We start from the raw sequence: 16399 nt of genomic DNA, 5'->3' as shown, positions 1-16399 counted from the left end.
AGCTCTACACAGCTAACCATGGTATAATAAAGCTCTACACAGCTAACCATGGTATGATAAAGCTCTACACAGCTAACCATGGTACAATAAAGCTCTAAACAGCTAACCATGGTATAATAAAGCTCTACACAGCTAACCATGGAATAATAAAGCTCTACACAGCTAACCATAGTATGATAAAGCTCTACACAGCTAACTATGGTGCAATAAAGCTCTGCACGGCTAACCATCGTATGATAAAGCTCTACACAGCTAACCATAGTGTGATAAAGCTCTACACAGCTAACCATGGTACAATAAAGCTCTAAACAGCTAACCATGGTATAATAAAGCTCTACACAGCTAACCATGGTATAATAAAGCTCTACACAGCTAACCATAGTATGATAAAGCTCTACACAGCTAACCATGGTATAATAAAGCTCTACACAGTTAACTATGGTACAATAAAGCTCTGCACGGCTAACCATCGTATGATAAAGCTCTACACAGCTAACCATAGTATGATAAAGCTCTACACAGCTAACCATGGTATAATAAAGCTCTACACAGCTAACCATGGTATAATAAAGCTCTACACAGCTAACCATGGTATGATAAAGCTCTACACAGCTAACCATGGTACAATAAAGCTCTAAACAGCTAACCATGGTATAATAAAGCTCTACACAGCTAACCATGGTATAATAAAGCTCTACACAGCTAACCATAGTATGATAAAGCTCTACACAGCTAACCATGGTATAATAAAGCCCTACACAGTTAACTATGGTACAATAAAGCTCTGCACGGCTAACCATCGTATGATAAAGCTCTACACAGCTAACCATAGTATGATAAAGCTCTACACAGCTAACCATGGTATAATAAAGCTCTACACAGCTAACCATGGTATAATAAAGCTCTACACAGCTAACCATGGTATGATAAAGCTCTACACAGCTAACCATGGTACAATAAAGCTCTAAACAGCTAACAATGGTATAATAAAGCTCTACACAGCTAACCATGGTATAATAAAGCTCTACACAGCTAACCATAGTATGTTAAAGCTCTACACAGCTAACCATGGTATAATAAAGCTTTACACAGCTAACCATGGTATGATAAAGCTCTACACAAATAACCTTGGTATGATAAAGCTCTACACAACTAACCATTGTATGATAAAGCTCTACACAACTAACCATGGTATAATAAAGCTCTACACAACTAACCATGGTATGATAAAGCTCTACATAGCTAACCATGGTATAATAAAGCTCTACACAGCTAACCATGGTATAATAAAGCTCTACAAGCTAACCATGGTATGATAAAGCTCTACACGGAGTAAAACAAACTTTATAAAGCTCTAGACAGCTAACCATCGTATGATAAAGCTCTACACGGAGTAAAATATAACTTTATAAAACTCTAGACAGCTAACCATCGTATGATAACGCTCTACACAGCTAACCATCGTATGATAAAGCTCTACACAGCTAACCATGGTATGATAAAGCTCTACACAGCTAACCATGGTATAATAAAGCTCTACACAGCTAACCATGGTATAATAAAGCTCTACACAGCTAACCATGGTATGATAAAGCTCTACACAGCTAACCATGGTACAATAAAGCTCTACACAGCTAACCATGGTATAATAAAGCTCTACACAGCTAACCATGGTATGATAAAGCTCTGTATGGAGCAAAGCATGACTCGATAAAGCTCTACACAGCTAACCATGGTATTATAAAGCTCTACACAGCTAACCATGGTATGATAAAGCTCAACACAGCTAAACAAGTTATGATAAAGATCTACACAGCTAACCATGGTATGATAAAACCCTACACAGTTAACCATGGTACAATAAAGCTCTGCACGGCTAACCATCGTATGATAAAGCTCTACACAGCTAACCATGGTATGATAAAGCTCTACACAGCTAACCAAGGTATAATAAAGCTCTACACAGATAACCATGGTATGATAAAGCTCTACACATCTAACCAAGGCATAATAAAGCTCTACACAGCTAACCATGGTATGATAAAGCTCTACACAGCTAACCATGGTACAATAAATCTCTACACAGCTAACCATGGTATAATAAAGCTCTACACAGCTAACCATGGTATGATAAAGCTCTACACAGCTAACCATCGTATGATAAAGCTCTACACAGCTAACCATGGTATAATAAAGCTCTACACAGCTAACCATGGTATAATAAAGCTCTACACAGCTAACCATGGTATAATAAAGCTCTACACAGCTAACCATGGTATAATAAAGCTCTACACAGCTAACCATGGTATGATAAAGCTCTACACAGCTAACCATGGTACAATAAAGCTCACCACAGCTAACCATGGTATAATAAAGCTCTACACAGCTAACCATGGTATAATAAAGCTCTACACAGCTAACAATGGTATGATAAAGCTCTACACAGCTAACCATGGTATAATAGAGCTTTACACAGCTAACCATGGTATGATAAAGGTTTACACAACTAACCATGGTATGATAAAGCTCTACACAACTAACCATTGTATGATAAAGCTCTACACAACTAACCATGGTATAATAAAGCTCTACACAACTAACCATGGTATGATAAAGCTCTACATAGCTAACCATGGTATAATAAAGCTCTACTCAGCTAACCATGGTATAATAAAGCTCTACAAGCTAACCATGGTATGATAAAGCTCTACACGGAGTAAAACATAACTTTATAAAGCTCTAGACAGCTAACCATCGTATGATAAAGCCCTACACGGAGTAAAACATAAATTTATAAAGCTCTAGACAGCTAACCATCGTGTGATAAAGCTCTACACAGCTAACCATGGTATGATAAAGCTCTACACAACTAACCATTGTATGCTAACGCTATATACAGCTAACCATGGCATGATAAAGCTCTACACAGCTAACCATGGTATGATAAAGCTCTACACAGCTAACCATGGTACAATAAAGCTCTACACAGCTAACCTTGGTATAATAAAGCTCTACACAGCTAACCATCGTATGATAAAGCTCTACGCAGCTAACCATGGTATGATAAAGCTCTACGCAACTAACCATGGTATGATAAAGCTCTACACAGCTAACCATGGTATAATAAAGCTCTACACAGCGAACCATGGTATAATAAAGCTCTACACAGCTAACCATTGTATGATAAAGCTCTACACAGCTAACCATGGAACAATAAAGCTCTACACAGCTAAACATGGTATAATAAAGCTCTACAGAGCTAACTATGGTATAATAAAGCTCTACACAGCTAACCATTGTATAATAAAGCTCTACAGAGCTAATCATGGTATAATAAAGCTTTACACAGCTAACCATGGTATGATAAAGCTCTACACAACTAACCATTGTATGATAAAGCTCTACACAGCTAACCATGGTATTATAAAGCTCTACACAGCTAACCATGGTATGATAAAGCTCTACACAGCTAACCATGGTATGATAAAGCTCTACACAGCTAACCATGGTATGATGAAGCCTTACACAGCTAACCATGGTATAATAAAGCTCTACACAGCTAACCATGGTATAATAAAGCTCTACACAGCTAACCATGGTATGATAAAGCTCTACACAGCTAACCATGGTACAATAAAGCTCTACACAGCTAATCATGGTATAATAAAGCTCTACACAGCTAACCATGGTATAATAAAGCTCTACACAACTAACCTTGGTATTATAAAGCTCTACATAGCTAACCATGGTATAATAAAGCTCTACACAGCTAACCATGGTATAATAAAGCTCTACAAGCTAACCATGGTATGATAAAGCTCTACACGGAGTAAAACATAACTTTATAAAGCTCTAGACAGCTAACCATCGTATGATAAAGCTCTACACGGAGTAAAACATAACTTTATAAAGCTCTAGACAGCTAACCATCGTATGATAACGCTCTACACAGCTAACCATCGTATGATAAAGCTCTACACAGCTAACCATGGTATGATAAAGCTCTACACAGCTAACCATGGTATAATAAAGCTCTACACAGCTAACCATGGTATAATAAAGCTCTACACAGCTAACCATGGTATGATAAAGGTCTACACAGCTAACCATGGTACAATAAAGCTCTACACAGCTAACCATGGTATAATAAAGCTCTACACATCTAACCATGGTATAATAAAGCTCTACACAGCTAACCATGGTATGATAAAGCTCTGCATGGAGCAAAGCATGGCTCGATAAAGCTCTACACAGCTAACCATGGTATTATAAAGCTCTACACAGCTAACCATGGTATGATAAAGCTCTACACAGCTAAACAAGTTATGATAAAGATCTACACAGCTAACCATGGTATGATAAAGCTCTACACAGTTAACCATGGTACAATAAAGCTCTGCACGGCTAACAATCGTATGATAAAGCTCTACACAGCTAAACATGGTATGATAAAACTCTACACAGCTAACCATGGTATGATAAAGCTCTACACAGCTAACCATGGTATAATAGAGCTCTACACAACTAACCATCGTATGATAAAGCTCTACACGGAGTAAAACATAACTTTATAAAGCTCTAGACAGCTAACCATCGTATGATAAAGCTCTACACGGAGTAAAACATAACTTTATAAAGCTCTAGACAGCTAACCATTGTATGATAAAGCTCTACACAGATAACCATGGTATAAAAAAGCTCTACACAACTAACCATTGTATGATAAAGCTCTATACAGCGAACCATGGTATGATAAAGCTCTACACAGATAACCATGGTATGATAAAGCTCTACACAGCTAACCAAGGTATAATAAAGCTCTACACAGCTAACCATGGTATGATAATGCTCTACACAGCTAACCATGGTACAATAAAGCTCTACACAGCTAACCATGGTATAATAAAGCTCTACACAGCTAACCATCGTATGATAAAGCTCTACACAGCTAACCATGGTATGATAAAGCTCTACACAGCTAACCATGGTATGATAAAGCTCTACACAGCTAACCATTGTATGATAAAGCTCTACACAGCTAACCATGGTATGATAAAGCTCTACACAACTAACCATGGTATGATAAAGCTCTACCCAACTAACCATTGTATGATAAAGCTCTACACAACTAACCATGGTATAATATAGCTCTAGACAACTAACCATGATATAATAACGCTCTACACAGCTAACCTTGGTGTAATAAAGCTCTACAAGCTAACCATGGTATGATAAAGCTCCACGCAACTAACCATGGTATAATAAAGCTCTACACAACTAACCATGGTATGATAAAGCTCTACACAGCTAACCATTGTATGATAAATCTCTACACAGCTGACCATGGTATAATAAAGCTCTACTCAGCTAACCATGGTATGATAAAGCTCTACACAACTAACCATCGTATGATAAAGCTCTACACAACTAACCATGGTATGATAGAGCTCTACACAACTAACCGTGGTATAATAAAGCTCTACACAGCTAACCATGGTATAATAAAGCTCTACACAGCTAACCATGGTACAATAAAGCTCTACACAGCTAACCATGGTATAATAAAGCTCTACACAACTAACCATGGTACAATAAAATTCTACACAGCTAACCATGGTATAATAAAGCTCTACACAGCTAACCATGGTATAATAAAGCTGTACATAGCTAACCATGGTATGATGAAGCTCTACACAGCTAACCATGGTATGATAAACCTCTACACAGCTAACCATCGTATGATAAAGCTCTACACAGCTAACCATGGTATGATAAAACTCTACACAGCTAACCTTGGTATGAAAGAGCTCTACACAGCTAACCATGGTATGATAAAGCTCTACACAGCTAACCAAGGTATAATAAAGCTCTACACAGCTAACCATGGTATGATAAAGCTCTACACAGCTAAACATGGTACAATAAAGCTCTACACAGCTAACCATGGTATAATAAAGCTCTACACAGCTAACCATGGCACAATAAAGCTCTACACAGCTAACCATCGTATGATAAAGCTCTACACAGCTAACCCAGGTATGATAAAGCTCTACACAGCTAACCATGGTATAATAAAGGTCTACACAGCTAACCATGGTATAATAAAGCTCTACACACCTAACCATTGTATGATAAAGCTTTACACAGCTAACCATGGTACAATAAAGCTCTACACAGCTAACCATGGTATAATAAAGCTCTACAGAGCTAACCATGGTATAATAAAGCTTTACACAGCTAACCATGATATGATAAAGCTCTACACAGCTAACCATGGTATAATAAAGCTCTACAGAGCTAACCATGGTATAATAAAGCTGTACACAACTAACCATGGTATGATAAAGCTCTACACAACTAACCATTGTATGATAAAGCTCTACACAACTAACCATGGTATAATAAAGCTCTACACAACTAACCATGATATAATAAAGCTCTACACAGCTAACCATGGTATAATAAAGCTCTACAAGCTAATCATGGTATGATAAAGATCTACGCAACTAACCATGGTATAATAAAGCTCTATACAACTAACCATGGTATGATAAAGCTCTACACAGCTAACCATGGTATGATAAAGCTCTACACAGCTAACCATGTTATGATAAAGCTCTACACAGCTGACCATGGTATAATAAAGCTCTACTCAGCTAACCATGGTATGATAAAGCTCTACACAACTAACCATCGTATGATAAAGCTCTACACAACTAACCTTGGTATGATAGAGCTCTACACAACTAACCGTGGTATAATAAAGCTCTACACAGCTAACCATGCTATAATAAAGCTCTACACAGCTAACCATGGTACAATAAAGCTCTACACAGCTGACCATGGTATAATAAAGCTCTACACAGCTAACCATGGTATAATAAAGCTGTACATAGCTAACCATGGTATGATAAAGCTCTACACAGCTAACCATGGTATGATAAAGCTCTACACAGCTAATCATCGTATGATAAAGCTCTACACAGCTAACCATGGTATGATAAAGCTCTACACAGCTAACCACGGTATGATAAAGCTCTACACAGCTAACCATGGTATGATAAAGCTCTACACAGCTAACCAAGGTATAATAAAGCTCTACACAGCTAACCATGGTATGATAAAACTCTACACAGCTAACCATGGTACAGTAAAGCTCTACACAGCTAACCATGGTATAATAAAGCTCTACACAGCTAACCATGGCACAATAAAGCTCTACACAGCTAATCATCGTATGATAAAGCTCTACACAGCTAACCCTGGTATGACAAAGCTCTACACAGCTAACCATGGTATAATGAAGGTCTACACAGCTAACCATGGTATAATAAAGCTCTACACAGCTAACCATTGTATGATAAAGCTCTACACAGCTAACCATGGTATAATAAAGCTCTACAGAGCCAACCATGGTATAATGAAGCTCTACACAGCTAACCATGGTATGATAAAGCTCTACACAGCTAACCATGGTACAATAAAGCTCTACACAGCTAATCATGGTATAATAAAGCTCTACACAGCTAACCATGGTATAATAAAGCTCTACACAACTAACCTTGGTATTATAAAGCTCTACATAGCTAACCATGGTATAATAAAGTTCTACACAGCTAACCATGGTATAATAAAGCCCTACAAGCTAACCATGGTATGATAAAGCTCTACACGGAGTAAAACATAACTTTATAAAGCTCTAGACAGCTAACCATCGTATGATAAAGCTCTACACGGAGTAAAACATAACTTTATAAAGCTCTAGACAGCTAACCATCGTATGATAACGCTCTACACAGCTAACCATCGTATGATAAAGCTCTACACAGCTAACCATGGTATGATAAAGCTCTACACAGCTAACCATGGTATAATAAAGCTCTACACAGCTAACCATGGTATAATAAAGCTCTACACAGCTAACCATGGTATGATAAAGCTCTACACAGCTAACCATGGTACAATAAAGCTCTACACAGCTAACCATGGTATAATAAAGCTCTACACAGCTAACCATGGTATAATAAAGCTCTACACAGCTAACCATGGTATGATAAAGCTCTGTATGGAGCAAAGCATGGCTCGATAAAGCTCTACACAGCTAACCATGGTATTATAAAGCTCTACACAGCTAACCATGGTATGATAAAGCTCTACACAGCTAAACAAGTTATGATAAAGATCTACACAGCTAACCATGGTATGATAAAGCTCTACACAGTTAACCATGGTACAATAAAGCTCTGCACGGCTAACCATCGTATGATAAAGCTCTACACAGCTAAACATGGTATGATAAAACTCTACACAGCTAACCATGGTATGATAAAGCTCTACACAGCTAACCATGGTATAATAGAGCTCTACACAACTAACCATCGTATGATAAAGCTCTACACGGAGTAAAACATAACTTTATAAAGCTCTAGACAGCTAACCATCGTATGATAAAGCTCTACACGGAGTAAAACATAACTTTATAAAGCTCTAGACAGCTAACCATTGTATGATAAAGCTCTACACAGATAACCATGGTATGAAAAAGCTCTACACAACTAACCATTGTATGATAAAGCTCTATACAGCGAACCATGGTATGATAAAGCTCTACACAGATAACCATGGTATGATAAAGCTCTACACAGCTAAGCAAGGTATAATAAAGCTCTACACAGCTAACCATGGTATGATAAAGCTCTACACAGCTAACCATGGTACAATAAAGCTCTACACAGCTAACCATGGTATAATAAAGCTCTACACAGCTAACCATCGTATGATAAAGCTCTACGCAGCTAACCATGGTATGATAAAGCTCTACACAGCTAACCATGATATGATAAAGCTCTACACAGCTAACCATTGTATGATAAAGCTCTACACAGCTAACCATGGTACAATAAAGCTCTAGACAGCTAACCATGGTATAATAAAGCTCTACATTGCTAACAATGGTATAATAAAGCTCTACACAGCTAATCATGGTATGATGAAGCTCTACACAGCTAACCACGGTATGATAAAGCTCTACACAGCTAACCATGGTATGATAAAGCTCTACACAACTAACCATGGTATGATAAAGCTCTACCCAACTAACCATTGTATGATAAAGCTCTACACAACTAACCATGGTATAATATAGCTCTAGACAACTAACCATGATATAATAACGCTCTACACAGCTAACCTTGGTATAATAAAGCTCTACAAGCTAACCATGGTATGATAAAGCTCCACGCAACTAACCATGGTATAATAAAGCTCTACACAACTAACCATGGTATGATAAAGCTCTACACAGCTAACCATTGTATGATAAATCTCTACACAGCTGACCATGGTATAATAAAGCTCTACTCAGCTAACCATGGTATGATAAAGCTCTACACAACTAACCATCGTATGATAAAGCTCTACACAACTAACCATGGTATGATAGAGCTCTACACAACTAACCGTGGTATAATAAAGCTCTACACAGCTAACCATGGTATAATAAAGCTCTACACAGCTAACCATGGTACAATAAAGCTCTACACAGCTAACCATGGTATAATAAAGCTCTACACAGCTAACCATGGTACAATAAAATTCTACACAGCTAACCATGGTATAATAAAGCTCTACACAGCTAACCATGGTATAATAAAGCTGTACATAGCTAACCATGGTATGATGAAGCTCTACACAGCTAACCATGGTATGATAAAGCTCTACACAGCTAACCATCGTATGATAAAGCTCTACACAGCTAACCATGGTATGATAAAACTCTACACAGCTAACCTTGGTATGAAAGAGCTCTACACAGCTAACCATGGTATGATAAAGCTCTACACAGCTAACCAAGGTATAATAAAGCTCTACACAGCTAACCATGGTATGATAAAGCTCTACACAGCTAACCATGGCACAATAAAGCTCTACACAGCTAACCATCGTATGATAAAGCTCTACACAGCTAACCCAGGTATGATAAAGCTCTACACAGCTAACCATGGTATAATAAAGGTCTACACAGCTAACCATGGTATAATAAAGCTCTACACACCTAACCATTGTATGATAAAGCTTTACACAGCTAACCATGGTACAATAAAGCTCTACACAGCTAACCATGGTATAATAAAGCTCTACAGAGCTAACCATGGTATAATAAAGCTTTACACAGCTAACCATGATATGATAAAGCTCTACACAGCTAACCATGGTATAATAAAGCTCTACACAGCTAACCATGGTATGATAAAGCTGTACACAACTAACCATGGTATGATAAAGCTCTACACAACTAACCATTGTATGATAAAGCTCTACACAACTAACCATGGTATAATAAAGCTCTACACAACTAACCATGATATAATAAAGCTCTACACAGCTAACCATGGTATAATAAAGCTCTACAAGCTAATCATGGTATGATAAAGCTCTACGCAACTAACCATGGTATAATAAAGCTCTATACAACTAACCATGGTATGATAAAGCTCTACACAGCTAACCATGGTATGATAAAGCTCTACACAGCTAACCATGTTATGATAAAGCTCTACACAGCTGACCATGGTATAATAAAGCTCTACTCAGCTAACCATGGTATGATAAAGCTCTACACAACTAACCATCGTATGATAAAGCTCTACACAACTAACCTTGGTATGATAGAGCTCTACACAACTAACCGTGGTATAATAAAGCTCTACACAGCTAACCATGCTATAATAAAGCTCTACACAGCTAACCATGGTACAATAAAGCTCTACACAGCTGACCATGGTATAATAAAGCTCTACACAGCTAACCATGGTATAATAAAGCTGTACATAGCTAACCATGGTATGATAAAGCTAACCATGGTATGATAAAGCTCTACACAGCTAATCATCGTATGATAAAGCTCTACACAGCTAACCATGGTATGATAAAGCTCTACACAGCTAACCACGGTATGATAAAGCTCTACACAGCTAACCATGGTATGATAAAGCTCTACACAGCTAACCAAGGTATAATAAAGCTCTACACAGCTAACCATGGTATGATAAAACTCTACACAGCTAACCATGGTACAGTAAAGCTCTACACAGCTAACCATGGTATAATAAAGCTCTACACAGCTAACCATGGCACAATAAAGCTCTACACAGCTAATCATCGTATGATAAAGCTCTACACAGCTAACCCTGGTATGACAAAGCTCTACACAGCTAACCATGGTATAATGAAGGTCTACACAGCTAACCATGGTATAATAAAGCTCTACACAGCTAACCATTGTATGATAAAGCTCTACACAGCTAACCATGGTATAATAAAGCTCTACAGAGCCAACCATGGTATAATAAAGCTCTACACAGCTAGCCATGGTATGATAAAGCTCTACACAGCTAACCATGGTATAATAAAGCTCTACACAGCTAAGCATGGTATGATAAAACTCTACACAACTAACCATGGTATGATAAAACTCTACACAACTAACCATTGTATGATAAAGATCTACACAACTAACCATGGTACAATAAAGCTCTACACAACTAACCATGGTATAATAAAGCTCTACACAGCTAACCATGGTATAATAAAGCTCTACAAGCTAACCATGGTATGATAAAGCTCCACGCAACTAACCATGGTATAATAAAGCTCTACACAACTAACCATGGTATGATAACGCTCTACACAGCTAACCATGGTATGATAAAGCTCTACGCAGATGACCATGGTATAATAAAGCTCTACTCAGCTAACCATGGTATGATAAAGCTCTACACAACTAACCATCGTATGATAAAGCTCTACACAACTAACCATGGTATGACAGAGCTCTACACAACTAACCATGGTATAATAAAGCTCTACACGGCTAACCATGAGATAATAAAGCTCTACACATCTAACCATGGTATAGTAAAGCTCTACACAGCTAACCATGGTACAATAAAGCTCTACACAGCTAACCATGGTATAATAAAGCTCTACACAGCTAACCATGGTATAATAAAACTCTACTCAGTTAACCATGGTATGATAAAGCTCTACACAGCTAACCATGGTATAATAAAGCTCTACACAGCTAACCACGGTATGATAAAGCTCTACACAGCTAACCATGGTACAATAAAGCTCTACACAGCTAACCATGGTATAATAAAGTTCTACACAGCTAACCATGGTATAATAAAGCTCTACACAGCTAACCGTGGTATGATAAAGCTTTACACAGCTAACCATTGTACAATAAAGCTCTACTCAGCTAACCATGGTATGACAAAGCTCTACACAACAAACCATCGTATGATAAAGCTCTACACAACTAACCATGGTATGATAGAGCTCTACACAACTAACCATGGTATAATACTCTACACAACTAACCATGGTATGATAAAGCTCTACACAACTAACCATGTTATAATAAAGCTCTACTCAGCTAACCATGGTATGATAAAGCTCTACACAACAAACCATCGTATGATAAAGCTCTACACAACTAACCATGGTATGATAGAGCTCTACACAACTAACCATGGTATGATAAAGCTCTACACAACAAACGATCGTATGATAAAGCTCTACACAACTAAGCATGGTATGATAGAGCTCTACACAACTAACCATGGTATGATAAAGCTCTACACAACTAACCATGGTATGATAAAGCTCTACACAACTAACCATGGTATGATAAAGCTCTACACGGAGTAAAACATAACTTTATAAAGCTCTTCGTAGCGAAACATAAAAGGATCGAGATCTACAAAGAGCGAAACGTGGCATGAACCTCAGCTTGATAAAATTTATACAGAGCGAAACGTCCCGGTAAAAACTTATTCTGTCACATAAGACCAGATTATTGATACTATTTTTACGAGGAAGCCCTAAAACAGTACGGATCACGCAGTCCGTGAGAAATAGGTGATGAGGGTCGATCCTAGAAAGATGAGAGGGTAGCTCCAACTCTTTGGATCAAAAGCACTTCACAGTCATCCAGGCACTTTTTATTGCTGGATAATCATAGTACCAGGGGGAGAGAACACAACTTTGTAGTAGCCACAGTCAGTGGCCAGGCTTCAAACACCTTTTATTGTACAGCAATAAAGGAATGGAACAGACTACCCGCACATGTCAAGGCCTGTCATAGCATGAACCAGTTCAAGAAGAGTGCCAAAAGGTGTCTTATGAATGTAGCTACAGAAAGGGAGGGGAATGATTTTCTATTTTTTAGCTAACATACGTGTAAATTTTACCTTATTCCTAGTAATGACCCTCGTATTGTAGATAGTCTTAATGACCCTCGTGTAGTAGATAGTCTTAATGACCCTCGTGTAGTAGATAGTCTTAATGACCCTCGTGTAGTAGATAGTCTTAATGACCCTCGTATTGTAGATAGTCTTAATGACCCTCGTGTAGTAGATAGTCTTAATGACCCTCGTATTGTAGATAGTCTTAATGACCCTCGTGTAGTAGATAGTCTTAATGACCCTCGTGTAGTAGACAGTCTTAATGACCCTCGTGTAGTAGATAGTCTTAATGACCCTCGTGTAGTAGACAGTCTTAATGACCCTCGTGTAGTAGATAGTCTTAATGACCCCTCGTGTAGTAGACAGTCTTAATGACCCTCGTGTAGTAGATAGTCTTAATGACCCCTCGTGTAGTAGATAGTCTTAATGACCCTCGTGTAGTAGATAGTCTTAATGACCCTCGTATTGTAGATAGTCTTAATGACCCTCGTGTAGTAGATAGTCTTAATGACCCTCGTGTAGTAGACAGTCTTAATGACCCTCGTGTAGTAGATAGTCTTAATGACCCTCGTGTAGTAGACAGTCTTAATGACCCTCGTGTAGTAGACAGTCTTAATGACCCCTCGTGTAGTAGACAGTCTTAATGACCCTCGTGTAGTAGACAGTCTTAATGACCCTCGTGTAGTAGACAGTCTTAATGACCCTCGTGTAGTAGACAGTCTTAATGACCCTCGTGTAGTAGACAGTCTTTTAAGTATGACAATAAGATGTTATCTTCATTACAGAATAATAAGAAAATATTATAACCTTTATATTATAATAATAAGGTAAAAGGACCCCAATGGAAATAAGTCACTCTGTCTGACTTTTTTGGGTTATCCCAGGTTATCCCAGGTTATCCCAGGTTATCCCAGGTTGTCTACACATATGCTGCTATGTATGATAATTCTATGTAACTGTATTTGTGTATACCTGAATAAACTTACTTACTTACTAACCTTTTAATAACTACGATATAATTATCCTTGAAATTTATTGTTATATTTGGGTAATTAAAAACTAAATTAGTGCAAAACAATAAGTATATGAAAATAATAATAATAACAACACCAGTAACAGTAATAATGATATAAATACTACTAATAATAATAACAATTATGATAATATAAATGCTACTACTAATAATAATTATAATATAAATACTACTAATAATAATTATAATAATAATAATATAATTACTACTAATAATTATTATAATAATATAAATACTACTACTAACAATAATTATAACAATAATTATAATAAAAATAATAATTGTAATAATAATTATAACATCAATAACAATTATAATAATAATAATGATAATTTTTCATACATGACCACATCGTTACTGTCAATGTATGTAGCGTTGTCAGTTAATAAGTGAAATAAGACACATTATGGTGGGTTTACCTGCGGTTCTGGTACCAGGTCTTGACCTGTGTCTCTGATAGATTGAGAGCCTCGGCCACGTCAGACCTGTCAGCTACACTCAGGTACTTCTGCAGTCTGAACTTCCTCTCCAGGTAGGCCAGCTGGGCGTGTGTGAAGGCTGTTCTACGACGCCGAGGCTTCTTCTTGTCCTCCTCCCTCTTCCCTCCCGAGCCTCCGTCACCGCCCTGATGAAATATTTATATAAACTTAATTAAAATACTGGGGGAGGGAACCTTCCACTTCCCTCCTCCAGGGCTCACATCACCCTGCAGGAACGTTCTTTGTAAGAACGTTCCTCCGAACGAATCTGCTAGGACCTCTTACTCATTTCCACAACATTGCAAGCACCTGATGATGTGCTGATTGCAACACGAAAGGGCTAAAGCTATTATTCAACTCCCCCAGTGGTTGTTTTGCACATATATAACATTTAAACTTTACTAAACCTAAGTTAAAACTTACATAATGTTGATAATAACTACACGTTCTCACGGATAACACTAACTTGACGTAAAAAAGTAATACCAACACAAATTCTTACCCCATCAAGGATATGGATGCATTGATGCTGATAGAGCACTCTTGATCCAAGGAATTGAAGGAAGGAACACTCCACGGGAAGGAACTAAAACACATCAGAGGATGCAATGGGAGTCACAGTGGGAGGTGGAAAGGGAGAGATCCGTGTTTGTCTATGGGCTAGACGAAGCTAAAGGGGAAACTTATGATGAAAGAAAGCAGGAGGAGAAAAAAGCGATTGAAGACATCATGAAGGTGATAGGCGAGGGGGACATGACCCAGGTGGCAAATTTTCGGAGAATTGGGTGGTTCACAAAGAAAAGGAATCGCCCTCTCAAAGTAATTTTCAAGGCAGAATCAACCCGAACCATGATCCTGCAGGAGAAAGCACGGCTGAGAGGCAAGCAGGAGTTCCGGAGTGTGTACCTCGACCGAGACAGAACACAGGACGAAAGGAAGACAATGAAAGAGAGAGTTCAAAAACGAAAGGAGAAATGGGAGGAAATGAAAAAGGAGAGCAGAATAACCCAGGATCAAATGGAAGGACAAGCGCACCCCCCAGAAACACCTGCAGAAGGACTCCAGCCACGACACCCCCAAGGCAACTGAACATTCCAAACCAACCATCACACACCGATCCCTCTGTTTCCACCCCCCGCACCACAGTTACAGTATTAGAACAGAAGTTGAAGGTTTGGTACACAAATGCAGATGGATTAACGAACAAACATGAGGAATGGCAAGAAAGAATCAATGAGAAGTCCCCAGACATCATAGCAGTTACAGAAACAAAACTCATGGAGACAATAACAGATGCAATCTTCCCACCAGGATACCAGATCATGAGGAAAGATAGAAGGGGTAGGGGGGGAGGTGGGGTTGCTCTGCTCGTAAAAAACAGATGGAAATTCGAGAAAATGGAAGGAATAGATGAGACAGGAGAAAGAGACTACATAGCAGGTACACTTCAGTCTGGGGAACACAAAGTGGTCATTGCAGTGATGTATAATCCACCACAGAACTGCAGGAGGCCAAGAGAGGAATATGAAGAGAGCAACAGAGCAATGGTGGACACACTTGCTGAGGTGGCAAGAAGAGCTCACTCCAGCAGAGCAAAGTTGCTGGTTATGGGGGATTTCAACCACAGGGAGATTGAC

At 38.2% G+C, this 16399-nt stretch overlaps 1 protein-coding gene across 1 annotated transcript in view; it reads right to left on the bottom strand.

Annotated features, from left to right (window-relative positions):
- The window catches only part of LOC128698948 (homeobox protein ceh-30-like), an 80630-nt gene that overhangs the window by 6433 nt on the left and 57798 nt on the right, over positions 1-16399 (bottom strand). Inside the window, exon 3 of the mRNA XM_053791397.2 lies at positions 14703-14908. Coding sequence (XP_053647372.2) covers positions 14703-14908 — 206 coding nt within the window. The remainder of the gene's footprint in view (positions 1-14702; positions 14909-16399) is intronic.

This window comes from Cherax quadricarinatus, chromosome 55, assembly GCF_038502225.1.
Source record: "Cherax quadricarinatus isolate ZL_2023a chromosome 55, ASM3850222v1, whole genome shotgun sequence".
NCBI lineage: Eukaryota > Metazoa > Arthropoda > Malacostraca > Decapoda > Parastacidae > Cherax > Cherax quadricarinatus.
This window is presented reverse-complemented; position numbering and strand designations above follow the sequence as displayed.